This window comes from Lepisma saccharinum, chromosome 4, assembly GCF_977018435.1.
Source record: "Lepisma saccharinum chromosome 4, izLepSacc3.1, whole genome shotgun sequence".
NCBI lineage: Eukaryota > Metazoa > Arthropoda > Insecta > Zygentoma > Lepismatidae > Lepisma > Lepisma saccharinum.
In genome coordinates, this window is record NC_139232.1 from 69,319,405 (window position 1) to 69,345,423 (window position 26,019).

A 26,019-nucleotide genomic window follows, 5' to 3' on the forward strand; every position below is an offset into this window, starting at 1 on the left:
TTTTTTTTAATGAACGGGATAATAGTTTATTATAAGTATAAGCAATGTTAAAATTTATCGTTAGCGTGTATTTAGATAAACAAATTACAATTTGACTACTACTACGTAATTTTACATTTTATTGGATCTCGCCACAATTAACAACTCATCTCACTATTTTTGTCTCCCTGAATGGTCTGTAGGTGTGGTTTGGAAGAAAGTTACTAATGACGTGTACTTCACTATTATTTTCCACTCTTTTTATCTTGTGTTAAATCTAAAAATGCAATTAGCAAAGGTATTCGGTCACTGTAATAACAATCTTGGTAACACTAATCAATCCGGAAATCAAGCTTCTCTCCTGGCATGATAGGCCTACATCTAGGTAGTTACATATCTTGACCCACTATGTTCATTAGATCTTCGTGATAATGACATTGGACAGTTATGTATGGCATATCATGCAATACATACATCAACATTAATCACCTTCATATTTAACAAATAATAATTATTATTATACATACTCAATTCTTCAAGGTAGTTAAAAACAGTTCTTTATTATACTCGTTGGACACTGAAAAGAAAATTCTTGCACATGTCTGAGATATTGTTGTTGAATTGGTGTTTTAAGTCCACTTTATGCACAGTAAGGATAATCGGGACTGGTGCTACAGATTAAAGTGGGATCCGAACCACTATGTACCTCCACCGGGTATCGAACCCGGGACCCCTAGATTACAAGGCGACGACGCTACCACTGCTCCATCGGGGAGGCCTATGTCTGAGATAGTACTCGTATGTGTGTTCTAAATGTTGACTTACATGCCGTAAGGGCACTAGCCCTGAAATAACACTATTCAAGAAATAACAAGTAATACTTGTCTGGTATATTTAGCGATAAAAAAAACACAGATATTCCATATACAATTTGCCATTTGTCGAACTTTTTAAATTTTGAACTTATCAAAAGTAACATACAATTCCATTACATATTTTGAGGTAACACTGTGGCGGTGGCTCAGTCGGTAACGCGTCTGACTACCATGATAAAGGTCCCGGTTCGATCCCCGGCCGGTTCAAATCCGGGAACTTTTCTAACTTTGGAAGCGGCCCCGGCGCCGCTTGAGGTAACAATTCTACATATTTATCTTGGTCACCAGTCAAGATATGATGTACTGCTTAGGAACGGAATCAGTGATTTGATCCACACATCTCACCTAACACCCACACATTTTCCACAACATTTATTCTCGTACTCCTTTAAAACTACTTTACGCCCTCCAGATGGAAAATTCTGGATAAACCCTTGATTTAAGACCCATTATCGAATTTTGGTTACAGTGAAGGCATTGTAGGCAAGAGTTCCAGGTCTTCATCCTTGGCGTGGAAGGGTATCCGTGATTCGAATGTCACGTACAACTATCGGACTGTTTCCTGGATCCAGAAGTCGACGGAATCCAGGAAGCCAACCACACGCTCTGGAATACTACCAAGGACAAACGGATGGGGAGAAACTGACTCTCTTGCTAAGGCCAGACTAGGGACTCGAGGTTGCACTCGAACATTACTCGAAGAGGGATCCAGTAGTCGACGGAATCCAGGAAGCCAACCACACGCTCTGGAATACTACCAAGGACAAACTGATAGGGAGAAACTGACTCTCTTGCTCAGGCGAGACTAGGGACTCGAGGTTGCACTCGAGCATTCTCCCTATCGCGTTTACTCGAAGAGGGATCCAGTAGTCGACGGAATCCAGGAAGCCAACCGCACGCTCTGGAATACTACCAAGGACAAACGGATAGGGAGAAACTGACTCTCTTGCTCAGGCGAGACTAGGGACTCGAGGTTGCACTCGAGCATTCTCCCTATCGCGTTTACTAGAACAGGGATCCAGTAGTCGACGGAATCCAGGAAGCCAACCACACGCTCTGGAATACTACCAAGGACAAACGGATAGGGAGAAACTGACTCTCTTGCTAAGGCGAGACTAGGGACTCGAGGTTGCACTCGAGCGTTCTCACTATCGCGTTTATTCGAAGAGGGATCCAGTAGTCGACGGAATCCAGGAAGCCAACCATACGCTCTGGAATACTACCAAGGACAAATGGATAGAGAGAAACTGACTCTCTTGCTCAGGCGAGACTAGGGACTCGAGGTTGCACTCTAGCATTCTCCCTATCGCGTTTACTCGAAGAGGGATCCAGTAGTCGACGGAATCCAGGAAGCCAACCACACGCTCTGGAATACTACCAAGGACAAATGGATAGGGAGAAACTGATTCTCTTGCTCAGGCGAGACTAGGGACTCGAGGTTGCACTCGAGCATTCTTCCTATCGCGTTTACTCGAAGAGGCATCCAGTAGTCGACGGAATCCAGGAAGCCAACAACACGCTCTGGAATACTACCAAGGACAAACGGATAGGGAGAAACTGACTCTCTTGCTCAGGCGAGACTAGGGACTCGAGGTTGCACTCGAGCATTCTCCCTATCGCGTTTACTCGAAGAGGGATCCAGTAGTCGACGGAATCCAGGAAGCCAACCACACGCTCTGGAATGCTACCAAGGACAAACGGATAGGGAGAAACTGATTCTCTTGCTAAGGCGAGACTAGGGACTCGAGGTTGCACTCGAGCATTCTCCCTATCGCGTTTACTCGAAGAGGGATCCACTAGTCGACGGAATCCAGGAAGCCAACCGCACGCTCTGGAATACTACCAAGGACAAACGGATAGGGAGAAACTGATTCTCTTGCTAAGGCGAGACTAGGGACTCGAGGTTGCACTCGAGCATTCTCCCTATCGCGTTTACTCGAAGAGGGATCCACTAGTCGACGGAATCCAGGAAGCCAACCGCACGCTCTGGAATACTACCAAGGACAAACGGATAGGGAGAAACTGACTCTCTTGCTCAGGCGAGACTAGGGACTCGAGGTTGCACTTGAGCATTCTCCCTATCGCGTTTACTCGAAGAGGGATCCAGTAGTCGACGGAATCCAGGAAGCCAACCACACGCTCTGGAATACTACCAAGGACAAATGGATAGGGAGAAACTGACTCTCTTGCTCAGGCGAGACTAGGGACTCGAGGTTGCACTCGAGCATTCTCCCTATCGCGTTTACTAGAACAGGGATCCAGTAGTCGACGGAATCCAGGAAGCCAACCACACGCTCTGGAATACTACCAAGGACAAACGGATAGGGAGAAACTGACTCTCTTGCTAAGGCCAGACTAGGGACTCGAGGTTGCACTCGAACATTACTCGAAGAGGGATCCAGTAGTCGACGGAATCCAGGAAGCCAACCACACGCTCTGGAATACTACCAAGGACAAACTGATAGGGAGAAACTGACTCTCTTGCTCAGGCGAGACTAGGGACTCGAGGTTGCACTCGAGCATTCTCCCTATCGCGTTTACTCGAAGAGGGATCCAGTAGTCGACGGAATCCAGGAAGCCAACCGCACGCTCTGGAATACTACCAAGGACAAACGGATAGGGAGAAACTGACTCTCTTGCTCAGGCGAGACTAGGGACTCGAGGTTGCACTCGAGCATTCTCCCTATCGCGTTTACTAGAACAGGGATCCAGTAGTCGACGGAATCCAGGAAGCCAACCACACGCTCTGGAATACTACGAAGGACAAACGGATAGGGAGAAACTGACTCTCTTGCTAAGGCGAGACTAGGGACTCGAGGTTGCACTCGAGCGTTCTCACTATCGCGTTTATTCGAAGAGGGATCCAGTAGTCGACGGAATCCAGGAAGCCAACCATACGCTCTGGAATACTACCAAGGACAAATGGATAGAGAGAAACTGACTCTCTTGCTCAGGCGAGACTAGGGACTCGAGGTTGCACTCTAGCATTCTCCCTATCGCGTTTACTCGAAGAGGGATCCAGTAGTCGACGGAATCCAGGAAGCCAACCACACGCTCTGGAATACTACCAAGGACAAATGGATAGGGAGAAACTGATTCTCTTGCTCAGGCGAGACTAGGGACTCGAGGTTGCACTCGAGCATTCTTCCTATCGCGTTTACTCGAAGAGGCATCCAGTAGTCGACGGAATCCAGGAAGCCAACAACACGCTCTGGAATACTACCAAGGACAAACGGATAGGGAGAAACTGACTCTCTTGCTCAGGCGAGACTAGGGACTCGAGGTTGCACTCGAGCATTCTCCCTATCGCGTTTACTCGAAGAGGGATCCAGTAGTCGACGGAATCCAGGAAGCCAACCACACGCTCTGGAATGCTACCAAGGACAAACGGATAGGGAGAAACTGATTCTCTTGCTAAGGCGAGACTAGGGACTCGAGGTTGCACTCGAGCATTCTCCCTATCGCGTTTACTCGAAGAGGGATCCACTAGTCGACGGAATCCAGGAAGCCAACCGCACGCTCTGGAATACTACCAAGGACAAACGGATAGGGAGAAACTGACTCTCTTGCTCAGGCGAGACTAGGGACTCGAGGTTGCACTTGAGCATTCTCCCTATCGCGTTTACTCGAAGAGGGATCCAGTAGTCGACGGAATCCAGGAAGCCAACCACACGCTCTGGAATACTACCAAGGACAAATGGATAGGGAGAAACTGACTCTCTTGCTCAGGCGAGACTAGGGACTCGAGGTTGCACTCGAGCATTCTCCCTATCGCGTTTACTAGAACAGGGATCCAGTAGTCGACGGAATCCAGGAAGCCAACCACACGCTCTGGAATACTACGAAGGACAAACGGATAGGGAGAAACTGACTCTCTTGCTCAGGCGAGACTAGGGACTCGAGGTTGCACTCGAGAATTCTCCCTATCGCGTTTACTCGAAGAGGGATCCAGTAGTCGACGGAATCCAGGAAGCCAACCAAACGCTCTGGAATACTACCAAGGACAAATGGATAGGGAGAAACTGATTCTCTTGCTAAGGCGAGACTAGGGACTCGAGGTTGCACTCGAGCATTCTTCCTATCGCGTTTACTCGAAGAGGCATCCAGTAGTCGACGGAATCCAGGAAGCCAACCACACGCTCTGGAATACTACCAAGGACAAATGGATAGGGTGAAACTGACTCTCTTGCTCAGGCGAGACTAGGGACTCGAGGTTGCACTCGAGCATTCTCCCTATCGCGTTTACTCGAAGAGGGATCCAGTAGTCGACGGAATCCAGGAAGCCAGCCACACGGTCTGGAATACTACCAAGGACAAATGGATAGGGAGAAACTGACTCTCTTGCTCAGGCGAGACTAGGGACTCGAGGTTGCAGTCGAGCATTATCCCTATCGCGTTTATTCGAAGAGGGATCCAGTAGTCGACGGAATCCAGGAAGCCAACCACACGCTCTGGAATACTACCAAGGACAAACGGATAGGGAGAAACTGACTCTCTTGCTCAGGCGAGACTAGGGACTCGAGGTTGCACTCGAGCATTCTTCCTATCGCGTTTACTCGAAGATGCATCCAGTTGTCGACGGAATCCAGGAAGCCAACCACACGCTCTGGAATACTATTAAGGACAAATCGATAGGGAGAAACTGATTCTCTTGCTCAGGCGAGACTAGGGACTCGAGGTTGCACTCGAGCATTCTTCCTATCGCGTTTACTCGAAGAGGGATCCAGTAGTCGACGGAATCCAGGAAGGCAACCACACGCTCTGGAATACTACCAAGGACAAATGGATAGGGAGAAACTGACTCTCTTGCTCAGACGAGACTAGGGACTCGGGGTTGCACTCGAGCATTCTCCCTATCGCGTTTATTCGAAGAGGGATCCAGTAGTCGACGGAATCCAGGAAGCCAACCACACGCTCTGGAATACTACCAAGGACAAACGGATAGGGAGAAACTGACTCTCTTGCTCAGGCGAGACTAGAGAATCGAGGTTGCACTCGAGCATTCTTCCTATCGCGTTTACTCGAAGAGGGATCCAGTAGTCGACGGAATCCAGGAAGCCAACCACACGCTCTGGAATACTACCAAGGACAAATGGATAGGGAGAAACTGACTCTTTTGCTCAGGCGAGACTAGGGACTCGAGGTTGCACTCGAGCATTCTCCCTATCGTGTTTACTCGAAGAGGGATCCAGTAGTCGACGGAACCCAGGAAGCCAACCACACGCTCTGGAATACTACCAAGGACAAACGGATAGGGAGAAACTGACTCTCTTGCTCAGGCGAGACTAGGGACTCGAGGTTGCACTCGTGCATTATCCCTATCGCGTTTACTCGAAGAGGGATCCAGTAGTCGACGGAATCCAGGAAGCCAACCACACTCTCTGGAATACTACCAAGGACAAACGGATAGGGAGAAACTGACTCTCTTGCTCAGGCGAGACTAGGGAATCGAGGTTGCACTCTAGCATTCACCCTATCGCGTTTACCCGGAGAGATCGTCTGGGAGTTCTGATCCAAACATGAAGTCTCCAGACAGGTTCTAACGTGGGAAGATGGCGGATCAAAGATCCTCCGATGATGACAGAATCAGCTCACGACGGAAGCAGGGAATTAATTTTCTTCACCTATTAACTCCGCAATACTGCATCATCCATCAGCTTATCCATCAACTTTCTGGGGAAAGTCCAATTGTTATACGATGCACATAATCTCAGAAATATGACATTTACTGGGAAAACGAGATTTGTTTACTTATTGGTAGTTTTAGGCGAATGTTTTTCTCGATAACAATTCATATTTCATGGTTCTCATGCCTCAAACACCATATTTATCTCAAATTTGTAAATTGCTTCACAGTATGTGTTTTCACTATTACGCCAAGTTAGCAATATCTTACTTCCATTGAGTTATCCACACCTCCTGGTACCTTACCGAACACCCTTCCAAAATATATTCAACATCCCCGAACTCCTCCCCCAACATCCCATAAAGTTATTCACAAAAGTCCAATTTATGGTCATTTTGACTTTAAATTTATCCCTACACTACATAAGTTCGAACTTACATCCCCCAGACGAACATTTCTAGGTAAACACTTATGTTCCATCTTTGTTGATTCTCTGTATATCGATGATGTGATGTGAATGGCCTTTAGGTAAAAATTTGGGTATTGCTCCAAGTCCACTTTATGCACAGATATAGACTAATCGGGAGTGGACCCACAGTTTAAAGTGTGATCTGTACCACTATGTGCCTTCACCAGGTATCGAACCTGGAATAAATTGATTACAAGGGACGACGTTACCATTATGCCATCGTAGAAGTCCTTCACGTTAAAACTAAGTTAGGCTATATACCTACCCCAGTGGCTGTTATGTTTTAACAGTTAAGTTCAAGGACACCCTAAAATTCTGCATTGGTACTAAAATAAGTCTTATTTTAACTTTCAATAACGCATACCGGTAAAACAAATAGTGCAACAATGTTGCATTAATCGGTTGCTTTTAAATTTATGGTGGTGTTTATTTATAACTGCGTGATTTTTCATTTTGGCTCTGCAAAGTAAGCTTTTAGGATACGTCAAGCGATATTTCACGTGCTTTATGTACTTAGATTATGTGACGGTCCTGTGAATCCGCACAATATAATTGTATGTTTATTGAAATTATTAATTTCATATTATACAAATCACTTTATATTAACTGTTCAAAAAAAATGTATAATAATTACTTTGTACTACGTTAATTATGTTTTATGTTATTTATTGCGCTATACGCTGTATAAACGAGATATTTGGAATTCTAACGTTGCTATAGCAACGAGAATCAATATTCATTGTGTAGTAGTGTGTCTGAAAAAAAATGGAAATATAGGTAATAGTGAACTGCATATTTCTCAGTTATTTCACTAATATATAGACCCATAGAAGTTGTACCTTCACCTTCGCGTTTTAGTTTCAAATATTTATGAACGAAATGTAATCGTGCAAATGATTGACTAGTGAACGTCACAGTATAATTGGTGGTCCAGTATTGTGGAACGTTATCAGCACGATCTTAAGTGATGTGTTTTGCGTATGTGTTAACTTACACCATTGTTTTCGTGAATCTAGTTTGTACATAAATTTCTATTATGTACGCATCAAGTAATCCTTATAATCTGAGATCCAAAACAAGTCTTACAGCAAGATCTATCAATTGTGGTGACGATCCTGATGAATCACAAAATAAGAATGGTGCCATAAATATGGTGAAGTGCTGCAAAGATCCCGATAAGGAAAGGTTGGTAGCTTGTGAAAATTGTGGCCATTGGTATCATTTACAATGTTTGGGTTTGTCAGATAAGCATTGGGAGTTATACCAGTTAAATGAAAATTATTTCTGTAAAGATTGTGATCCATCTTATGACCCGTTCAGTATTGAAGCTTTCGTGCAATGGAAAAGAAGTAAAGAGAATGTTCAAGAAATTGACATTCGTCCTTCTGTGTTGGCAGAGACGTCAATGGGGCAAAGTAATGTTCCTTTTCAAATGTTTGATCTACTTGCAGAGTTAAGGAAAATCAGCGAGTCACAACAGGTGGAATTTACAAAAATGAGGGAAACACAAAAGCTTGAGTTTACAAAAATGAGGGAAACTCAAGATTCTATGAGGCAAACTCAAGAGTCTCAACAGCTTCAGTTTACAAAAATGAGGGAAACTCAAGAGTCTCAACAGCTTGAGTTTACAAAAATCAGGGAATCTCAACAGGAAATTCAAAATTCACAGCAACTACTCAACCTTGACTTCCACGAATTGAGTACATCGTTACGGAAGGAATTAGCTGAAGTTGCCGAGTCCTGCAAATTAGCAACACGTTCATTACATCAGGAAATGGAAAGAGAAGTGCAAGGACTAACAGAGAAAATCGAGGAAGTCAACACTACTTGTGCAGAGAATTCTGATAAACTTGCTGGATTGAATAATCAGATTACAGAATGCCAGAACAATGTTTCAGGGTTGTCTCGGCAAGTTCATAGACTTGAAGTCGTTGTGAGCAAGGACGAAATAACGAAGCGCGTAGAAGCATGTGAGGAAAAGATTACTAAGTTAACATCAAATATTTCGACTAATGTTGACTCAAGTAATCCTGTACAAGTTTACAGTTCTCATGTGAATGGTAACTGTCAACCTGGTATTCCTGCACGGAACCTAACCTCTCCTAAATCATCTAATTCTTCAGCGTGTGATGTTTCTGATGACGAACACAATCGCATTGCTTCACAAAGACACAAACGTTCTAGAAATAATCGCATGAGAGCTAGTAATACTAACAAGTTATGTCAATCAACCCGTTCTTTATATTCTGATGGTTCTGGGCAGGAAAGAAAAAGGCAAGTTAACCAAAAGTCATCAAACCCGCAGAATCATCGATGTGATTATCCTGACAATTGTGTGCGTTCGTTTACTCAAGAACCTCGACGGTTGGTAAGATTGAATGAACTTACTGTTCTTCCTAAATATTCTGGAGATCCTGAAAAATCAAGCCCACGTAAGTTTATTAAAACTTTATCGTCCTACTTAGACTTACTGCAAGTTCCTGACATGCAAAGGCTTGAATGTATTACTAATTGTTTCCAAGGACCTGCAGAAGGTTGGTATAATACTCATGTCTATTCGTTTACATCGTACAAACAGTTTGTTGACGAATTTCTGAATCACTACACGTCTTATTCGTTAACTCAGGCTCAATTATCTGAACTTAGAAGTCGTAAATATGATCCTAAATCGACGAGTAGTATGGAAGTTTTTGCTATTCGTACGCATTCAGCATATTATAATTTAGTTGATCGTCCGAATGATGCAGAAGTTATTGACATTTTAATCAATCAGTTGCCCACATCTATTGCACAAACAATATTAGCTGCTAGACTAGTTAAAATGGATGATGTAATTGCGTTACTAAAGAGGTTGGATTTAGTGAATTCAAGATCGAACAAGAGTTTTAATGTTCATGATAATGTACGTGAAAAAAATTTCCGACATGATGGGAATAATTCTAAAAGTTTTACCGACAATAATAGTGCAAGGGCAAAACTGAGAGTTCAAAGTGTTGCTAAAAGTTCATCGTTTGTGAACGATGATGAACCTAATGGAAATCAAGGTTCAAGACGTAACGTAAGACCTAATGATAGTGTTCATTTTGTTTCTTCTAGCGATGAAAATAAAAGAATTAAGATTCCACGTACAGATGTTCCGTTTGTTGCTGAAAACCAACAATCAAACTCCAGCCAGAAGACGATGATATTTAATAGAAATAATAATTTTGGGTAACCTAACCTAACTAACAGACCATATAATCGTTACAGACGTAATGGTGCAGGAACTCAAAATTTCCGGCAAAATAGAAGTCCACAAAGCTCTCGATACTTCAACAACAATGGTAGATTTATGAGCAACAGTTTCAATGCCAGAAACGAGCAAGAACAACAGCAATTTACACTGCATCCTAACTCTCAGTTCTCTAACAATAATTTCCACTCATTCCAACCATGCAGTGTATGTGCCAATTGCGGATATTCGTCTTCTCAGTTGTCAACGGGAAACAGTTGTAATGCAACTGCAGTGGCGAATACTCCATTGAATGAAAATGCTCCATCTTTCGATCCAAGAGAAACTTCTTGTAAACAGTTCATTTCTTCTGCCCCTGAAGCAACATTAAACGAACGTCGCGGGTGAACGTGGACCAGTTTGCTCGCACTAACATAATGGAGGGTCCGTCTAAATCATATCGTAGTGATAATATAAGCACAACTTGTCAGTATGCTGTATTAAGTAATTCCGTTTTATCTGAAGTTGATCACTGTTATCCACTTTCAATATTTTTCCAGTTAGATTGGTACGAAGATGAACCTACTTGGACTTTAAATGATACTGGCATACCTACTCCTATTACTGATCAACCTCTGATCACAGGAACAGTTTGCGGTATTACAATACAGTGTGTCATCGACAGTGGAAGCCAGTGTAATTTAGTCAGTTATGAATTTTGGTGCAGTATAAAATCAATTATTCCGAGTGCCAAACTGGATACAGTGGATCAACTTAAGTTATTGCCGTTTGCAGGACATCAGAAGTTTCGTGTTGCTGGTCGGAAGATTATAAGTATTTCAATTAACTCGGAAGTTTTTTCTTTGGAGATGTTTGTATTGAAGCAACTGCATGCTGAATTAATTCTCGGAATACCATTTTTAAGGCAATACAAAGCTGTACTCGATTTTAGAAGAAACGAAATTAGTTTGATGGCGTCTACTGGTTCCGAACTAGTTCAGCCATTTAACTCTAGCAAAAGCACAACTGATAGGGATCGCTGCCAGATGCAGGAAGTTACTATAGTCGAAGAAGCAGAAAATTTACTTATCGTTTCTCTAGATCAGATCACAACGAAGGTACGGTCGTGTGAATCACTCAGCACGGAGCAGCAGTCTCAGCTTGAGAATCTAATAATAGAATATCATAGGTTGTTTTCTGATCGACCCCGATCTGCATTCGTAGAACCTTATCAAATTGAACTAGACACAAAGGAACCAATTAAGGCACCTATATATCCGGTACCGTTCGCCAAAAGAGCATCGTTAGAAAGGGAACTAGAAAAATGGAAAGCCTGGGGAATAATTAAAGAGATGTCTTCGCCTTATTTAAATCCTGTACATATCGTACCAAAATCTAACGGTGAGTGGCGTCCAGTGGTGGATTTTCGTCGCCTAAACCAACATGTAATTTCACCACTTACCCATGTTGAACCGATAAACGAGCTACTTCAACATTTTAAGGGTGCAAGATATTTTTCTTCGATTGATCTCTCCTGTGGATATTTTCAAATACCACTTACGTCCGACTCGTATAAGTACACAGCTTTTTCGTATCGAGGACGACAGCACGTGTTTTGTTACTTGCCATTTGGTATAAAATCAGCTGTTTCTGTTTTTGTTGAGAGAATGAATAAGGTGTTTGGACCAGAGACTCATTCATTTCTGATGATATATGTGGATGACATTTTAATATTTAGCCCAACAATAGAGAAACATTTTGAACATCTTGATTATGTTCTACAGACATTGCAGAAGACGAACATGTCCATAAAATTTTCCAAATGCAAATTTTTCCAAACTGAAATTAAGTTTTTGGGTCATGTGGTGTCTGGTTCCGAGATTAAGGTCGATCATGATAAGGACTCAGCTATTCTACAGTTTCCTGTTCCTCAAAACAAGAAGTCACTTCGCAAATTTTTAGGACTGGCAAATTGGAGGAATCGTTTTATACAGGGATTTTCAGATATCGCTAGTCCATTATATCATCTTTTACGCAAGAATGTGCCTTTTTATTGGACACCTCAGTGTCAAGAAGCTTTCTTGTTACTAAAGAATGCTCTAATTTCAGCACCAGCATTGAGTCAACCCGACTTTGAGTTGAGGTTTTGTGTTTCTGTTGATGCAAGCCAGAAAGGATTGGATTGTGTACTTTGGCAAGTTGATAATGGTGAAATTCCTGTAATACAATACGGCAGTCGTGCTCTTAGAGGAGCAGAGATTACATATAGTACACACGAATTGGAATGTTTAGCTATATTATTTGCTCTGGAGAAATTTGCTATATATCTTAAAGGAACTGATTTCAACTTATATTCGGATCATAAGTCGTTGTCTTGGCTTAAAACTGCACAATCACTTAATTCTCGTCTTACGAGATGGGCTCTCAAACTGCAGTGTTTTGATTTCACGTTATATCATGTCCCAGGAGTTTCGAATAATATTGCTGATACGTTGAGCAGATTTCCGCCTTGTACTACTTATTGTGCACTTGATGATAAATTATATATCAATCAAGTAATTGTGGAAGATTCACAAGATGGTACTTCTTCTATTTGGCTAAAAGCTCAACGAGCAGATGAAAAATGTAATAATATAATTTCTCACCTGGAAAATAGTACAACTGATAAAGACTTTTCAAAGTATCTTCTTCACGACAAAATTCTTTTTTATAAACCCAATTCAGAAGAAATCTGTAAACTTGTAGTGCCACGTGAGCTTATACCTTTGGTATTGCACAAAATGCATGATTTAAATGGACATTTTGGTTATCAGAAGGTTTTATCAGCTTGTAGAAGGGCATATTTTTGGCCGTACATGAGGAAATATATTAGAAATTACCTGAAAGATTGCTTAGAATGTGCACGAAGCAAGATTGTAGGTCGGCCATTGCGGAGAGATGAATATCACGTCGTTTCTCAACAAACGCACGATTTCCTCTCTATTGACTTAATCGGAAAATTACCAAGATCACATACATATGAATATCTTCTCACAATTGTAGACGTTATGTCAAAGTTTGTTATGATTTATCCGTTAAGAAAAGCGACTGCCAGAGAAATTATCAATCGTTTTGAAGAACAATATTTTAAACATTACCCTGTATGTAATATATTATTATCAGATTGTGGGAGCCAATTTACATCAAATGAGTGGAAAACCTACATGGATTCAAGGAAAATTAAGCATATTACTACCACTACATACAATCCGAAATCTAATCCTATTGAGAGGTACAATAAGGAGATTGTTAGATTACTGCGATTATTCTGCAATGATAATCACACCAGTTGGTATACAAAAATAAATTCTATTATTCAGTTAATAAATCATTCTTGCTCTTCAGTTACCGGATTATCTCCTAGTGAACTTTTCTTACATGAAGATATGAAGGACTCAATATTTGAAGAAATCGGCTGGCCGGAGCAAATTAAATCTTTGCCATGGAAACGCAAATTGTTTTTAGCGGAAATCAGGACAAGACAATCTAGAAGAAGTAGAAAGATTAAGAATGCATTGAACTCGATTAAACTTCAAACAGGAGATTTGGTTATGATAAGAAATAGGCAAGTTAGTTCTAAAATTAACAGCCAGATTCATAAATTGTTCAACTTGTATATTGGGCCATTCCTTGTCAAGGAAATTAAGGACAATAATGCAATTCTTTACACAATGAACCAGCAATATTATGACAAGGTGAACTTTTCAAATCTTCGAGTGTTTAACTGTTCGGAAGAAAAGAGGAATCAACTCTTGTCTGAGAATTAAATTTATGAGAGTAGATACTGGAAAAGGGAAACCATTCTGTTTATCATATTGTACAATTGAATGTTGTATTATGTTCTGATTTGTTATTACCTGTTAGGCACAAATCTGTTTATGTGCATGTTGTTGTCGAATGTCAGATAATATTGTCCATTTGTAACTTTGTTTTAGTTATGTTGATAAACAACGGACTGATTTGTAAATGAAAACTCCTCCTCGCTGTTTGGTAGTTTTCATTTTCCCGGAGGAGGGGAATGTTGTGACGGTCCTGTGAATCCGCACAATATAATTGTATGTTTATTGAAATTATTAATTTCATATTATACAAATCACTTTATATTAACTGTTCAAAAAAAATGTATAATAATTACTTTGTACTACGTTAATTATGTTTTATGTTATTTATTGCGCTATACGCTGTATAAACGAGATATTTGGAATTCTAACGTTGCTATAGCAACGAGAATCAATAGTCATTGTGTAGTAGTGTGTCTGAAAAAAAATGGAAATATAGGTAATAGTGAACTGCATATTTCTCAGTTATTTCACTAATATATAGACCCATAGAAGTTCTACCTTCACCTTCGCGTTTTAGTTTCAAATATTTATGAACGAAATGTAATCGTGCAAATGATTGACTAGTGAACGTCACAATTAATACATTTTAGTTTTGCAGACTCAAAGTGAAGAGACAATTTATGTGTTGCAAGATCCTGCTTGATCACATTCAGATCTTGTGATACTCAAATTCAATCTATCTGCAATCGGTTCTCCGGCGCAAGGCTGTAAGGCACAAGCGGCCTTGCGTCCCTCTTCCAACTGAAAAAAGAGGCCCTCACAGATGGTAGAGACGTTGACGTTCGTTGTGAGGCTTTCCACCAACATCTACCCGCGCCAACAAACACGTTCGGATAAAATGTTATTCCAATATCGTGTAATTCTTATCTGGAGTTCACAGAAATCAGTTTATTGAGACATTAAGACGATTTCAATAATCCGGGTGTTTTCAAAGCGGATGCCGAATACCCGTATCTCTCGGCCGTCAGTAGTTTTGGGGTGAACATTGTAAAGCTTAATATATAAGAGTATATAGGGTACAAAGGGTTTACGGCAGTCATCGTAGGGAGAACCTTTCCGACTTGGTCCTCTCACTCCTTTCTCCTCCTCAACTACGCCATATATATTTTTTAAAAATTCAAAGACTGTAGCTAAGCTAATGCACTCATATTCCCGTGAGTTTAGTTCCGCTACTTTAAAAGTGTAGCTTAGGCAGAGTTTCGAAAGGAATTGTACGACACGGCGTGGCGCACGTATCACAGGGAAAATCTGTTTCTCGTCCGGCAACTTGAAACATGTCGACCGACTTCATTCACATGCAACACCAAAGTAGTCCTGGAATTATTGCTATTAAATCCTCAAGCTCAGAATTTTTAAATTTATTGCAGTTATCTGTGCGAGAAACTTGTCACACTTTGAAACACACGCTAAACAACTCATTTGCGTTGCTTCGAAACTTGGCGGGGGCAAGAGAATCATGTGTGCCTCCTCATCATGTATGTATTATCATGCCTCCCCAATATTTGCAGGCTCATTAAAATTTACAGGTAATATTTTCTTATGATTTCGCAAATTTAAGTTATTTAGCAAAATAGTTGTGGATAGAAAACTCTTCGATTCTCCCCCTTCAAAAGTAAATTAAGCCCGAAGTTCGATTCTGCCCCACCCAAAGTGAGGTCCCGTACAAAGTTACGTCCATGCTTCAAACGGCAGTCACAACACGAAGGCTGCGGTAAGAATGTCGCGAGGCACCAAAGGTCAAGGCGGGCTTTGAGAGAGAAGCAAACAAAACCGGGAAACAACCTCATTTGCAAAACAACAAATGAAGAGACTTCCTACAAGAACGCAGCCCGGATTGGAACTCAGGCGCGGCTCCCAACTGGAAGGCGACCAGAACCTCGCGGCATGTTATTTGTCAGACGGGCTTCGGCAACAAAGCGGACATTGTTATCAACAGGTGATATATTCGCTGACACCCCACCGGGAGGTAATTTGTCAGGGGCAATTGCACGGAATCTCGAGGCATCTTTAACGATAATGGGGCACCTCTGGAGGAATGCCCGACCTCTGGCGTTGGTCCATGGTTCCTCTCGGCTGGTTCTCTTCTCACCATGAATGTCACACATGATTTGCGTTCCAGATTGGACAACGGGCACTTGCCAACTGCGCTTGCGCCAACTGTCTCCTTATAAAACGTTTCCAAATAAAGTTAATAATGAATTATATGTGGCTCTGTAATTGGTCCTTGTTCCGAATTCCATTTATTCCAATTACGATCCTTTTGGGCACAGTCTTGGCGGGATCGAACTGACCATGGAAATAAACAACGTTCATTTCATTGTAGAGCATTTTTTTTTAAAAACAATACATATACGTATATTTTCATAGTTAATGAGTATTTCTGCAGAATAATCAAAGGAAAAATTGAGTTAGCTCCAAAAAGCGACTGATAGATGTAAAACGTTGCCGGAACTTGACGTTTTTATATCCCACCATTTATCACAAATTTCGTGATTAAAATTTCCTCTTGACTTTCAGAAATGCTCCTTCATTGGAGTGAGCATATCTTATTATTGTGGATCCAAACATACACAGACAGTGGCGGTGATTGGGGGGGGGGGGGCGAGGAGGGCAGTTGTTCCCCCAGTTTTTGCCACTTTTGCCCCGGACTATGCTAAACCTTATCTACCAATGGAAAGTAAGCTGTTCTTGCCCCCCAGTTTTGGCACCTTCCCCCCTAGTTTTGGAACCCAATCGCCACCACTGTACACAGATTATACTCAAGTTGTAGAGTTCACTTCCAAATGAGAAGTTCAGCATAGTCATGACCATGAATGAATCAATCCTCGCCCTAAAATGCCACGGAACTTTTGTAATATTCGATTCGATATTTTTCAATCAAAAAAATGTATATTACTACGAACAATTTTTCAACAATTTTATACGGTACAGTCCAGTTACATTCTTTAGCGGCCGCAACTTCACAAACGACAGTTCTAACAAATATGAGAATAGCAAGTATGTATATAATTCAGTGCATTTATGGTTTGAAATCCGAAATATCGTAAAGAAAAACATATGCTAGTTATTTATTCATCTGGTGCAACAAGAGTTTCCCATAAGGATATAATAATAACAGATTATGATAATTATCATCAATATTATTTATTACAAAATCAAGAGACCTGACCCCCAACCCCACCGTCCATAGCTCATCTCTTTTTACGGTGAAGCAGTGGTGTAACCAACAATTTCATAAACGGAGGATATGACACTGAAGGGATTACAATGATTTATTATTAGCCAATGCTACATTTTACCATAGTTTCTTGTATCAGACATCCTTCCTTTTTTACAGAGAAATATGCTATTTGTACTTATCTTATTTTATATTTTCTTCCATATTGACTAATCGCAACGATGAGTACGAATGATGATTAGCTGAAATTGTTGAAAGGGCACTCACAAACGAACGCCTATACTCAGGCCAAGACTCGAACCCGGAATATTCATAGAAGAGACGTTGGAATTTTCAATGTGACCACCGTGCTAAGAAAGTTGGAACCGGTGCATGGGCGCCGCCATACATTTTTGTAAAGGGAATGGGGTGACCACTGATAAAGCTTTAATAGTAGAAATAATAACATAAAAAATAATCATCATATTCATGATTATTATAAAATAAAAAACTATTATAACTACAAATTATTCCAAATTTATTGTTATTGATATTGTTATATCCTTGGGGAGACGTTTCTACTCGATCCACTACTCGATCATTTTACATTGCATACTAAAATGCATAGTAATTCTATTTTATTATTAACTCTTACACACCTCGTTAAAGAAAAAACCTTAGAAGTCAGGGGGAAATTTTAGTCATCGTGTTATGCTGTGTGACCTCTCAGACAAAACTCATTTCTGAAATACACATTTTAAAATTAAAAAAAAAGTTTTCCTAATTTTCCTCGATCTCTCCTCGGTGGTCCAGTTGATAGGGTTTATGACTGCCATGTTTCGATGACCCTGATTCTATTCCCGGAGTGTGTAATTTCATGTGGGAATTTTCCGACAATGCCTCTGCATAAAGCGGCTCTGGGGTTCACCCCACCTCTAATCATTGCATACGTGGTGGCAATCCTACGAGGTAAAAGCGACCTGACCGTGCTGACCACCCGCTACGGACATGATCGAGAGGGTGTGTGGTCCTGCTTCCACACCTCCTATGCCACCTCTTTTCCCTTACGTTAAAAACTCTTGCACACCGGAAAATAATCCCCGAAACAGGCCGCATAATGAAGTTTTCGTGATCCACCAATAAGGTACACCCAGCCATGTGACGTCACGAGTGCTCTCTCAACGATACGATCTTATTAAGCAAACAATAAGCTCCCGAGAATTAACGTCTAAGTCGATTAACTTTTTTTTAATAAGCAACATCTGGCAAGTTCGAAAAATTACCTGAAATTAAATTTAGATTCTTCGGAGGATTACATCTCTAAAACGGCCTATGTGGACCGTGCTGTGTTATTAACAGCGAGCGACCGAAATGGCGGCTCATATCAGACCGCCTCCACGCAAAGGAGCAGAATTTTTATTGACGGCATGATGTAATTACGGCGAATATGAAGGGGATAGCTGATATCAGCATCTTACAGAAACTGTAAAAGAACAGGCTCTGGTAGCTTAAGCGTTACTGCCTTTCAATTACTAGTTAAAAATATGCATGATATACTAACTACACACATAACATATACATAATATACGTCATTGCTTACACTCCACTATAACTGTGTAAGTTGGAGCGTTGGTGTAGTGTTACGCCGTCGCCTTGTAAGCAAGGGGTCCCGGGTTCTATACCCAGTGGAGGCACATAGTGGTTCGGATCCAACTTTAAACTGTAGGTCCAGTCCCGATTAGCATATCTGTACATAAAGTGAACTTAGAACAAAAATTCAATCAATCAATAATTGTGTAATTTAATGTAGAGAGCAAATATAATGTTATTAATTACTAAAGAAGTCAATTTATATACGCTGACGTTTGAAATCGCGAATGACATAATGACTGCTAAATCAAAAATATCCAGAGTCATGAACTTCGGTGGTTCTTTAAATATGATCAGCGACCCCTAGTGGTTGTCCTGATTTACCTGAGGGGTCCACGAAGATTTAAAGAAATGATACGAGCCTTTACACTTGTCTCAAACTATTAATTATTAAATAAGACAACTTAAGTTAAATATATTCCACGGCAGATGGAGATAAAAGGGCCACGATATACCGTATAACACCACATAATCGTCGCAGATTTTATGCAAAGAAAAAGAAATGTAGAGTGCGACCATTGTGGGAATCTTTTGCTTTTTTAAAAACAAAAAGCCCGGAAGTTGGTAAAAAGAACAAGGAATGCTGGTCCTGTATCATCATGAGCCGTATTTAGATAATGAATTAATAATGAGGATGGAAGGGTTATTCCATGCCTTCCCATGAGACTTATTATTTTTTTGCAAAATATTGATAACAATTTTCATGGTATATGTGTATTTCATATAACTATATATATTTTATTAAAGAGGCCACCAGATTTTATTCTTAATTACTGCACTGATATATACACAGAGCATAGGCGTGCGGACACCCTTTGATTAGTGGGAGGGGTACATGGGTATATATAGAGAAAGACGGGACCCGCCGAAAATCCCTGTCTCAGGAGAATTCAAACTTCCGTGGCATCAATGTTCTTTGTCCCCTACTATATTTCCCCTCTCTGTGGTTAAGATACTATTTTTCATATAAACATGGTTTCGTACAGCACATTAAAATTCCCAACAGTGATTGAGATTAGAGGGGCATGGGGGAGAATGCAGTTTTCGCCAACTCTTCTTGCCACTTAATCACCGCTATTGATTACCAATGTTTGGGCAATTTATTCTGCAAACACATAGGAGTAACACAACTAAGAATAAAGTGTGTGGGAGTGTTAATAACAGGAAATTTGCTAGAGTACAAAGTAGGATAGTCCAATTGCATACGGTAGGAAATAATGCACCTCCCTCCCCTTCCGTAGGTGCTTGAACTTTCGTCAGCTTGAAAATACTTATTTTTTTAAGTAATATAATATTGGAGAATGCCCCACATTACGAACTGCACTGCACGTTGATTTTCAACAGCTTGGGCCAATAGCGACAACGAGGATGGACTTTTGAAATGGCTCATGGAACAAACACAAGGTACATTCATATCTGACCGGGGTTCCAACCTGGAACATCTAGCCCGGAAGCGAGGAGGCTGGTTATCGCGTGTATAATATTATTATGTTGTTGAACAATTTCATATGTACAAACATGGGGCAATAAAAATACTACAGTTGCTACTGCTACCTATTATTAGTGAAGTAAAAATTGTACGAAAAGGGAAATTGTGTTCTAAGATTGTAGCAACACTGGCACAGCCTCATTTCTTACTTTGTCTGTCCATTTCACACGATCCACTGTCCTGTATCGGTGAATAGAGAATTTTGCACTTCGTTTCATCTCTTGAGAAGAAAATGAACCAATGTTATCCAATCCTTCAGAACGCGACATCAATCCCAAACAACGATAAAGAGCTTTGTCTGTCCTTGAATAAGTGAACTCAGCCTGAGACCATATTTGGACGCACCGAAATAACACCTGTACCGTGATTTCCCCCTACAACCTACAAACAACCCCAGCAACCTGCTCGAAGCGGCTCCAGCGTTGAGTTTGCTCTTCGTGATGAGCCCGCAGTGAAAAGATGTTCCCATTCGCTAGCACTGACAGCTCCGATGCCTTAAATTATCGGTTTCGATCGTATAATGATAACCCCTGACGGTGTGATAGTTTGCGCTCGCACCAATAACAGAAACCATTATAAATAACTTCATGATTCCATCTGTCATGTCTCAGCTGGAGGCAATTGGAGGGGGGGGGGGGGAGAATAAGAGAGAGGACCATTTCGGAACATAACGTGCTGGCATCTATCGGCTGAATCTTAGTTCTCATCCAGTCCAGTTTTGTTTTCAGCAGAGAAACTTCTCTTCAAAAATGCTATCTAATGATACACCATATTATTCCATATTTTGGAATAAATAATTACTGAAAGGGAAAAATGGAAAATCGTCTAAAAATGTGTCAGGAGTTGGGTTGGTGTTTCAAATCCACTTTATGCACAGTAAGGCTAATGGGGACTGGACCTACAGTTGAAAGTGGGATCCGAACCACTATGTGCCTCTGCCGGGTATCGAACCCGAGACCCCTTGATTACAAGGCGACGACACTACCACTGCATCATCGGGAGGCCAAAATATGTCAGGAATGTGGAAATCTAATTCATATTTGCAATTTCATATTTTGGAATAAAAATTTACTGAAGGAAAAATGGAAAAATCATCTAAAAATGTGTCAGTAATGTGGAAATCTTATTCATATTTGCATCCGTTTATACCCATTATAGTTGAGTAAACACTTTGTATATTGAAATTTTCGTCTTTTCTTTCCATCCGAACTCAGAAAAAGGTTTAAGTCCACTTAAGATCAACTAGAATAATCAGTACTAAGCGGAATCCAAACCACTGTGCAAAACCGAGGACGGAACCCGGGGCTCCTTGGTTACAAGACTATAGCGTTACCACTACATCATCTTGGAGGCGTAGCGTTAGCAGACGTAAAGCGAATTGGGCATCAATCCATTCGTGAAACACTACTCGATTCTTTGGTTCGTCGGCATCTTGCAAAAAAGTTATGCTAAAGAGGTCGAGATTTTCTGACACGAGACCGAGAAAATTAACAAACGAGGTAAAAGATTATTTCCCCTTTCCATCTCGGAGCAAGGTATTCTGTTTGTAGCTTCTTGTTTCCAATGTTAAGCAAGAATTTCACAACTTCCAATAACAAATGAAATATCTGTGTTTCGGTTGATTTCAGTTACAGTGTTACATTCACTGTCGTTGGTATATGTAGTAGATTAGAAATACTGTACACCGAAGAAAGTAATACAATCAAATTAATTATAATGTATCCTATAATTAAAGTAATCTACAAAGAGACGTCATTACTCAGCACACAGAGTGAGATTATTCTTATAACATCTCCGACTGTTCTTCATTTACAGTTTGAAAGCGAGTCATCATAACTACCGAAGCCTCCCCAATCATCAAGTGAGCCGATGACGTCATCTCAACGCAGCACCAGTCGCTAACCCTCTTGTTCATGCTATACGCACTGTTGGTAGGCTCGGTCGCCAGACTCGGCAGTCAGCTGGACATGTTCCGAAAATAATTTGAACATCAAACTTTACACACTGAGGTACTCACCACAGCAGGATGGATCCGTAGTAGCCGGCGGCCCTGTACTGGCGGCCCCAGGCGAATCCCTCCTCGTCCAGGCTCAGGTACTCCGCCACCGTGAGGATGGGGTAGGGCAGCCCCTTGACTAGACTCTCCCTGTAGCGCTCCTGGATCTCGCTTGGACCCAGCCAGTAGAACCTCTCGTTGAAGTCGATGTCCTCGCTTTGGTTGCACAGAGGCGCTGCTGCAATGACAAACAAAAGATCCTGGTTAATCTCTATGCTGGATTGCAGTACAATCAAAATTCTTAATGCTAACATAAGCAAGACTAGGGTTTCCATGATTTTGAACATTTGGGTGCGTAAGAGCTGAAGGCACTCAATTGTCAACATCTCTTCCACGTAGAATACTCTAGGCTGCATTTTTGCAATGTCTCTAAAGCTCGTTTGTCGGTATGAGTTTAATATCCAGGACATTCACATCAGTAATCTCAGTGAAAAAGAAAAATCACATTTAGCTGTAACGAGTGCACTCACGGTCCCCGAAATGACGTGTCAATCATACCCCGGCACGGAGCCAAACGTCGTTATGTGTACGGGAAACCGGTCGTGACTCACGGTCCAGTTTTCAAGTTCGGTACTGAGACGGTCGTTTATTGTCATACTATTGCGAGGCGGAAATTAATACCTTGAAATGTTACACATTTTGTTTACCTTTGATATGTAGATTCCAACAATCATAAAACACTAATAGCATAATATCTGATACCTGAAAAACGTCAAACAACAACACTGACGAACGGTAAAAAGTGAATATATATTGTAACAAAAAAAACAACATTGCAATCAACAACTGTTTACAAAGCCTCCTCAAACGCTCACAACATTCACTCTTCTCTCTTTCATACCTCTGAGGTATTTTTACATGCAAAGTATAGATACAAATCATGGATCTCACTAACATATCATTCCTTTTAATTTTTAAACCTTTATGTGAATTTAGGGCATTTGTCTGCCAGCTCCTGTGCTCTTTTAAATTAACTTAAGTGCCAGCCCTCGGAAAGCGGTTAACTAAGACAATTGGGTCGGCGTGGTTAAATCTTTCGTTCGAATGAACGTATGCATCCAGTCGTAAGCACGACATTATACAAGTTTCTCTGACGGGGGTTATACACATAAGCCTCTCTCGTCCAATGAGAACAACTACACAATTACATAGTGATGCAAAAAACTTAATTGGCTCCAGCTGCCGGAATACACAAATCAATCGTCGGCGCGAGCAAAAATTACATTAATAACCACTATGCAACAAATAATACTACTTCATGCGCGCGACCTTGCAATAAAAATTACGCTTTCCACAATTAAAAAGGACTCATCAGTCAACTATTGACAAGTTAAATGGCGCGACGGGGCGGTCGGTTACACAAAAAATTGGAGCACACTTTGACAATTTACACTAAATATTAAAGAAATGAAATTGAGCTTCTAACGCTGAATGCAGACAATTAAATTAGAACATCTGAACATGAAATAACCCTAGTAGTAGTATTGATACTACGGACAGTGCGAGAAAGTACGAACCCCTCTCCAGCAGCTTTGGCCATACTTAAAACTTGCTCAACATGCCCATATGAGTTTTTGCTCAAGTGTGGAGCTCTTATAATTCAAGATTTTTGTAAAAAATGCCCTCGGGAATTTTTCAGAAAGTACGAACCCCTCTCCAGCAGATTTGCTATACTTAAAACTTGCTCAACATGTTTATTTGTTTAAGTGTAGCACCTGCCTAACCCAAGAGTTTTGTATTCGGAAAGTATCAACCCCCCCCTCAAGCATATTTACAAAAATTGCATCAGTTTGTCTATAAACTTGTATCCATACCCACCTATACATATTTACTTCAGGTTTAAGTTCAATTGGATACCATTCAATTTGCTTATCCAATATTAAAACAATGCAATATGCAGAGCCTACCTCTAGTCTAGCCATAACAAGGTTATGTATTGATTTTTGCTTCCCGAGTTGTGCGTAAATGGGAAAGAGCGAACAAAACATGTTTTCCATGTTCTTATAATCTTTTGATCAGTCCCATTAGTAAATGCCTGGAAGTTGTATGTCAATAGATATAATCTTTATTGTGTCTTTTCAGAGAGTTATTCATCATCAAAGAGACATTAGTAAATGCATGAGTGATTATATCTGTTGATATTACCTACACTGTGCCTTTTCCGAGGAAAATTACATGTTATTTGTCATGGAACTCAAAGAGAAATTCTTATCTACACTATGCACTCTTTCAGGGACCATCCATCATATTGAGGAATTGCCTTCTCGGATATTGTCATGCAAAGGGTTGATCTTGTCGCAACAGAATAATTGCAATGGCAAATGTGCTGTGTTAGTAGGTAAAAGCTTTTCTGCTCGTAAGCATAGGTGCATAAAATGGGTAGGTAATATATTTTCTGACGGTAAAGTATTGTTTTATATCCAAAGGGTTTCTGTGTTTGAATCGTGTTTCTAGTTCGAGTTGCTGTTTTAAGTCCATTTTATGCACAGTAAGGCTAATCGGGACTGGCCCTACAGTTTTAAAGTGGGATCCGAACTACTTGTGCCTCCACCGGGTATCGAACCCGGGACCTCTTGATTACAAGGCAATGACGCTACCACTGCGCCATGGGGGAAGCCCTGAATCGTGCTTCTAGAATTGCTCTGTGACCCGCTCATTTCTCACATCATAAATATATGATTTTTCACCTATGAGAATAACGCTACATATGGTGTCATCGGGTAAAGCCTCGTGAAATTCACAGATAATTTTAATGTTTGTCCTGTCATTAACTACAACTTGTTTCCTTTTTGAAGTGTTTATTACAAACATGGGTCTCCGTTCCTTGAATTCATCTGGTGCGTAGTACAGGTCAGTATTGCCAGTAGTGACGCGCTTGAAGGAAGAAAAAGCCTCATATAATTTAAGAAAATCATCCTTGGACATGTCTAAATTATAATTTTCCCTAGGGAATACCTCATTTCTGCCATTTTTAAGATATATGTTTTTGATGTTGCAGTTATCAAATCTACTTGAATTTTTTTCCTGATTGTTGTGTCTTCCAGTCTGAAACAGTACCACTACAAAATCGGGCATGTCAAATTGAATACTGGAGAATGAATTTGTAGCATCAAATTCATAATAAGAACCAGTGGCAACCTTCTGTACGCATTGATATGTGTAAAATTGCAGAGGAATCTGGGGATTTTTTACTATATCAGCTTTGTATTTAAGAGCGTAACTGGCCTCATATTCAACAACGGGGATTCTTAACTCCATAGTCTGAATAATGCATTTGCCTGCATCTGGTAAGGTATTAGGCAAAGCTTCCCCTGTAGGGTTTATCGTACTGTACCTCATCAATGCATTATTATCATTTGCAGCTCTTCTAAATGTAATTCTTAAACCACCCTTCCACATAATTTCTTTGTAATCCGAGAAGAATCCTGGCAACAGGCGCATGGGGAACAATACAGTATGATTTTTAGATAATATTTTATCACCAGCTTCAAATCCGCCTATTTTGTAGTAAGAAGCCTCGGTTTTGGATAATTTTAGTGTGGCCAAAGCTGTGGAGGTAATGCCGGGATAATCTATTCTGTTTATAACAACGCCATGCTTTCTGATCTCAATTTCAGAGAACAGAT

The 26,019-nt window shown here is 40.8% G+C and overlaps 1 protein-coding gene across 6 annotated transcripts in view; it reads right to left on the reverse strand.

The window, feature by feature from the left end:
• The window catches only part of LOC145986558 (dual oxidase maturation factor 1-like), a 445,828-nt gene that overhangs the window by 89,619 nt on the left and 330,190 nt on the right, over positions 1–26,019 (reverse strand). For all 6 annotated transcript variants that reach the window (XM_083120706.1, XM_083120704.1, XM_083120707.1 and 3 more), the window contains exon 5: positions 22,355–22,571. In XM_083120706.1, the coding sequence (XP_082976832.1) occupies positions 22,355–22,571 (217 nt within the window). The remainder of the gene's footprint in view (positions 1–22,354; positions 22,572–26,019) is intronic.